We start from the raw sequence: 7061 nt of genomic DNA, 5'->3' as shown, positions 1-7061 counted from the left end.
TCACCTTTTTACATATGGTACTATGAGACTAGAAAACCTGGTGAGACAAACATCATCCAAGAGAAATAAGGAGGAGGGGGGGGAAGAGATGCAAGTTATTAGTAGCTCCCCCACTTTCACCACCGACAATTTCAAAAAGGAAATGTGAATACTGAGAAGAAGGGGATGAAATGCATCAGAACCTTGAAACTACAACTATCAACCCCCCTTCAGTCATTCAACTCGTATTTGAACCAGTTGCCTAACTCAACAAATTTATTTAAATGTAAGAGTTTATGAAAGTGTATGCTCTTCCTCATAACTGGAACCGAACCATTCCCTTTGTGGGACTGAGTGGACTTTGAAAAGTGATGTGACTTTTCAGTGCAAATGACTGTAGACCTACCAGGTTTCTTTCCTCAAGAATGAACTTCTGTTTGAGAAATTTCCCTGCATTCAGGGTAAAATAATTTGCCTTTTGCTTATAAATTCCTGCTCCTGTGACTATTGTTACTCTAGATTTACAAAGTGTCATTTTCTCATAAAACAGTATCCATGATATATGAAAAAATTTAACTGTTTAATGTCTCTGATGATCTTGCAAGTAATTGGATTTCTGGAGTACCAAGTTTAACCAACTATTTTGCTTGTTTTTAAGAAAAAGCAGGCTTACTCTTCCTGTGCAATTATGGATAAAACTGATATGGGCAAGATTTTTTCAAAAAACTCTCCCTAATTATCAAAGAGATATTAAATAGCAAGATTTATGGCAATCTCAATATCAAGGTTGACTCAGCCTTCCATCCTTCCAAGGTGGTTTAAAATGAGGACCCAGACTGTTGGGGGCAATATGCTGACTCTGTAAACCGCTTAAAGAGGTCTGTAAAGCACTGTGAAGCGGTATATAAGTCTAGGTGCTTTTGCTATTACTGTACTGTAAGTGGTATATCAAAAAAATAACCAAATAGCCTTTCAATACATTTTCAAGCAAACTAGCTATAGGATTATAATGTATGTTAGGGCTTGATTCTACTTGAAAATTGCAAATGCAATTACTGTACAGTTTATAGTACACATTCTCTCTAGAAAACGGATGCTATTTCATTTGCACTACAATTAAATCTTCTTGGTTGTAAGTTAAGTATTTCACAGCTATTAGATCAGTGCCAAGTTGTTACTTGGTAAAGTTTCTAACTTTTTTTCCCCCACTACTCAGAGCCATGTGGGAGAGAATTGACGGAGAAGACAAAAATGCTAACATTGATTTTTCCTTTTACTAAAATATCTGTCCAAAATACATAGTCAAACATTGAAAGCAAATAATACCTGCAGTTCTGGAATAGACAGGAGTTCTTCCCACACTTGTTCTATATCTTGTGTGTTCTCCACTTTTGTCTCTAATAACTCTGGAATTGTAGACTGAAGTACGGATGAGTCAAGCCGCTGCATGTGATTAGATTCAACAAAGACCTGGTTGGCAGCCATTTCCAAAGGTGCCACTTGTTGAAATTCATCTGGGGAAATCTAGAATATATAAAATAGATCTTCGATATACCTGCCCTTGGAACCTTAAACATTAGCATGAAAAGATGTATATCATAAAATCTGTGGCTTATAATATTAAGAGGAACATAGGAAATAGTAAGAGACGCAGTTAAGTCCATAAAGATTGTCAAAGTGATGAATATTTATTTACCTCACTCTCGTCTACAAATGAAAATGTTTCTGCTAAAATCTGTATGTAGTCATCAAACAGATCATCTGAATCTTGTTTGGAAATATGTACACTCTGTGTAAAAAAAGACAGACGGTTACAATTGTGTTAAATGCAGATTCATTGAAGACACCCACAGCAACTACAGTGTTGCTGTGAAGAAAGAGGGAATACAAGGTTTCAATCAGTAAAAACAAAAGAGATGATGTGTTTACAACTATACCTGTGAATAATTGTTGGATATGGCAGAATTTCCAGATTCAACAGCTTGAGCTGGTTGGATAGGAATAAATTCCCCGGTTTCCTCATCCAGCTGCAACTGGGCAAAAAAGGCCTTTTCTTGCTCTTTCCGAAGCTGCTCTTGTCTCTCACTTTCAAGCTTTTTCTGCTTCTCAAGTTCATATTCTTTCTTTCTTTGGCTGAAATCAAAAACTTCACGCCTTGCTCCAAGATCTACATCTTGTCTCCAGAGAATGTCAATCAGAGTCACATCCTATATGCAAGAGAGACAGAAAATAAAGGACATCAGGGCATTTTAAACGTACTATTCAAAAAGAGTGGTCATTATACCTAAACAGTTGAAAATAGAACCAAATCCTGAAGTTTATGAATTGATATTAATATTAATATTAATATTAATATTAATATTAATAATAATAATAATAATAATAATAATAATAATAATAATAATAATAATAATAATAATAATAATAATAATAATAATAATATTTTAATTTGTATACCGCCCTTCTCCCGAAGGACTCAGGGCGGTGAACAGGCAGATAAAATATAAATACACACAATAATTAAAAACATCCCTTAAAAAACTAATTTAAATGCCCAAAATGTTAAAAAACGTACTCCCCCGTAAAATCACAAAATTTTAAAAACCCATCCAATAAAAATAAAAATCAGGCTAGTCCAGCCATACAAAATAAATAAGTTTTAAGTTCGTGAAAGGTCCTAAGGTCAGGTAATTGTCAAGTCCAAGGGAAGTTCGTTCCACAGGTCGAGCCCCACAGAGAAGGCCCTCCCCCTGGGGGCCGCCAGTCGACACTGTTTGGCTGACGGCACCCTGAGGAGTCCCTCTCTGTGGGAGCGTACCGGACGATGGGAGATAGAAGCCGGCAGTAGGCGGTCCCGTAGATAGCCCAGTCCTAAGCCATGGAGCGCTTTAAAGGTGGTAACCAATACCTTGAAGCGCACCCGGAAAACAACAGGTAGCCAGTGCAGTCTGCGCAGGATAGGTGTTATGTGGGAGCTCCGAGACGCTCCCTCAATAACCCGCGCAGCCGCGTTCTGAACTAGCTGAAGTCTCCGGGTGCTCTTCAAGGGGAGCCCCATGTAGAGAGCATTGTTCAATGTTATATCCCATAATAAAAAATTCAGTCGGTATTTGATTACAAAACATGGAAATTTACCAATAAAGAATAATTAGTTGTTAAAAAAACACATTACTTGCACTGCAATTTTGAGCACTATTAATGCAAAATATATGTACATAAACAGCTGAAAACAATCCTATCAATTATTTGTGAATAAACATGCAGTGGATAAGACCTGTAGTCTTAAATGTGTTTATTGCTTATTAGTAAATGTGAATAAGACTGAATTGTCTATGTCAGGGGTGTCAAACGCAAGGCCCATGGGCCGGATTTGGCCCGCAGGGTGCTTAAATGTGGCCCACAGGGCCACCCTGGAAATAGCAAAGGACCAGTCCATCGTGCCTCTGCCAAAGAGGGTTGCAGGAGGCCATTGCAGCCAAAAACACAGCTCAGGAACCCATTTTCGCTGGCAGAGCGCTTGGGCCATCACAGGCGCCCCGACACAAGTGACACCAAACTGGCCATGCTCACCTTGGCCACCCCACCCACCCAACCACCCCGGAGGTCAAACACAACCCTGATGTAGCCCTCAATGGAATCGAGTTTGATACCCCTGGTGTATGTCATAAATAAGTATTATCATATTCCAAAATATATTTAAAGACATGCGCCAGCAAGCATTAATAAGTAGTTCAACAAAGAATTACATAATGTTATATATCAGGGTTTTCCCACCACAGTGCCAGAAACTGAGCTGCACAAAGAAGCAAAGCCCCATCTGCGGGATGCAGACAGCACATGAAACCACGCCCATGGAATCGGTCTCTGGTGTCCGAAAGGTTGGGGGCTGCCATTGTTTTGTTTTAATTTGCATTTTATATCCCGCCCTTCTCCGAAGACTCAGGGCGGCTTACACTATGTTAGCAATAGTCTTCATTCTATTTGTATATTTATATACAAAGTCAGCTTATTGCCCCCAACAATCTGGGTCCTCATTTTACCTACCTTATAAAGGATGGAAGGCTGAGTCAACCTTGGGCCTGGTGGGACTAGAACCTGCAGTAATTGCAGGCAGCTGCTGTTAATAACAGACTGCATCAGCAGTCTGAGCCACAGAGGCCCCGTTATATATCATGTTCCAGAAACTTTTAATAAAATGGGAATGTTAGTAATCTTGCCATATTTTTCTAAATGTCAGTGATTTTTCAAGATTGCCAAAACACAGCTAATTAATAAATTCTTGATACTGCTCATTATTATTGATATTGATAGGAATTACTGTATATCATGTCTACTAATATTCACCACTTGTTACATGAATAGATGACAGGTAATCATCTAATTTAAAAAATTATTCAATGTTTAGAAGTCAGCTTAAGTTAACTCCAGTTTCTTTATTGCTATTTTGTCTTAATAAAGGAATTGGCCAGCTAAGGATGTTGACTACTTATAGATTAAGGCAAATCTCCTTTCAGGGTACTTCAAAAAGTTACGACAGTAAATGATACCAGATATTACAAGCTTACTTATTTTGTAAAAAAATGAATCTAGGGAAAAATCCAGGAGAAAAATTATTCTGCTAGATGACAACAATAATATTTTATTGTTCAGCCATAAATTCATACTGTAATATAAAATCTTTGAATACAGCCTTCATTGCAAAATCACTAAAAACAGACTTGGGTCATATGTTCTTATCATCACTTACAATTTAACTCAATCAGATGTACCGTACATATGCAGCTCCAATTGCACTGCTTTATTCATCCAGGAAATTGTTTTATATGTAATATTTGTATTCTGACCACATATAAATGTATTGCTCTGAGATATGGTTTCCTGAAAGCTGTTTGTCTTATATAGGGTTCAACAAGGGATTGGAATAGAAGAGCCAAGGTCCCTTCCAACTTTATTATTCTATGTTCTGTGTTCTAAGATAATTATCTCCTTCTAGGCAATACAACTGGTAGTCAGATAATTCATGTGGTATATCCTCAATCTCTGGTAAACCACAAATAAATATAGGTGAAAGTGAGAGTGAACTCAATTAAACCTTTCAGATTAACCACTGTATGTAACTGTTGCAATCTTGCATAGATAATCATCCATCTAAGATACTTGGGCTTTTTGTAATTGAATATTTTTCAGTTTGAAAATTATATTTGTAGTGGGTCATCCATTTCAGCCTTGCTGAGAGTAGCCACTGTATCTCTCTTTGAGTTTCTATGCCAGAGATTCCTTGTACAATAATTTTCTTAAATTTATTACTCAGGTGCTGCTATACAAGAAGCAGGAATCCCACAGCTCCTAATGTAATGTGGAATTTACACCATCCAGGAGGATTCTAATTGAGATTTAATCTGTCCTATCACCCGCAACTTTGGGACTCTGGGAGTTGAAGTCCACAAGTCTTAAAGTTGCCAAAGTTGGAGACCCCTCTTTAGTTGGTCACTGAGAAATGTTTATGTGTTTTTTTAGTCTTAATTATGCCTTGCTTTCTCTGACTACATTCCTTGCAATTCTATTTCTCCCATACAACCTTATACTCATTGCAAATTCCCACCACCTTTCAACATAAGAAATGAAATCAATCATGCTTTTAAATTTCTATTCATTCTTTGCCGTGTCAATATATGAATAGACTTCTGCTTATATCATACATCTTTTTTTTAAAAAGAGACATTTTCTAAGCACATAATTTTCATTCATTCTTGTTCATTTACTGTAGTTATCCAATCACTTTTCCTGCTATCTGTCTTACCCATCTGTTCATGTTCACGTCACAGAATAATTTATTTTCTGGGGGGGAATACAAATTGTGGATATACACCGATACAGAACTGTTTTAAAATGGAAACTTTTTTCCTTTTGTTTTTGTTCTTATTTTGTTTATGTTTTTGTTTATTAAAGAAAAAAGCAATAAAAAATTATTTTAAAAAAAGAAAAATTGTTTTCTGGGATCAAGCTTAATCATAATGTGTATTTTTTTCTCAGGCTCATCTCTATTTTTTCCATTATCACCATTACTGGAGCACAAGATATAACTAACAGTCTATACATTCCTGCTTTCATACACCCCAACAATCTAGATCAGTGTTAGTGAACCTTTTCGGCACCGAGTGCCGAAACAGGAGCTTGCACATGTGGGGCAGCACCGGAAACCGGAAGACCAGGTGACCAGAACACATGTTGACTAGGTTACCAGCCTTAGACCCACATGCAGAATTCCCTGATAATTATAAGGACAATGGCTGGTATAGCACCTTTGGGTCAGTATACCAACCACTCCTATAAAGTTGTTTTCCCTTTCAAAATAATTAATGTGTCATCCTAAATCTATTATTTACTATAAGTATAAGTATACTAAAAGTATACAAGTATAAGTATACTACAAGTATAAGTTCACATAGGACGGGGTAGCTCAGTGGCTAAGACACTGAGCTTGTCGATCAAAAGGTCAGCAGTTCAGCGGTTCAAATCCCGAGTGCCGCGGAACAGGGTGAGCTCCCGTTACTTGTCCCACCTTCTGCCAACCTAGCAGTTCAAAACACGTAAAAAATGCAAGCCGAAAAATAGGGACCACCTTTGGTGGGAAGATAACAGCATTTTGTGCGCTTTTGGCGTTTAATCATGCCGGCCACATGACCACAGAGATGTCTTAGGACAGCGCTCTTTGGCTTGAAACAGAGATGAGCACCGCCCCCTAGAGTCAGGAAGCACATATGTGCGAGGGGAACCTTTATCTTTTTATAAGTTCATTAAATGATTTTAAAAACCTAAACACGTTAGCTGCAAGTTGATATTAATACTAAAGTAAGGAGCAAAGTGTTGATAATGGTACATACATTATGCCACATGTCTTTCCCGCCCCTCCCCCCCCCCGATAATTACATCCTTAAATCAGTTCAGTGGGCTACAGCATGTGATTTGTTCTTCAAAAAGTCTTTTATTCTGTTTTTAGTTTTTTAAGTTCTCATATTGCATCAGAGCATATAACTGCGTGGGCAAATCCAAAAAAAGGAAATATCCAAAGAGACAGGAAA

General features: G+C 37.5%; 1 protein-coding gene across 1 annotated transcript in view; it reads right to left on the bottom strand.

Moving 5' to 3' along the window:
• NFE2L2 (NFE2 like bZIP transcription factor 2) overlaps nucleotides 1–7061 on the bottom strand; it is a 35123-nt gene that overhangs the window by 6761 nt on the left and 21301 nt on the right. The window contains exons 2-4 of the mRNA XM_058189810.1: nucleotides 1917–2186; nucleotides 1676–1768; nucleotides 1306–1503 (exon numbers count right to left, since the gene is read on the bottom strand). Of these exons, the coding sequence (XP_058045793.1) occupies nucleotides 1306–1503; nucleotides 1676–1768; nucleotides 1917–2186 (561 nt within the window). The remainder of the gene's footprint in view (nucleotides 1–1305; nucleotides 1504–1675; nucleotides 1769–1916; nucleotides 2187–7061) is intronic.

The sequence above is a fragment of the Ahaetulla prasina genome, chromosome 1 (assembly GCF_028640845.1).
Source record: "Ahaetulla prasina isolate Xishuangbanna chromosome 1, ASM2864084v1, whole genome shotgun sequence".
NCBI classification, from domain to species: domain Eukaryota; kingdom Metazoa; phylum Chordata; class Lepidosauria; order Squamata; family Colubridae; genus Ahaetulla; species Ahaetulla prasina.
The sequence above is the reverse complement of the archived record's forward strand: the minus strand, read 5'-3'. Positions and strand labels throughout refer to the sequence as shown.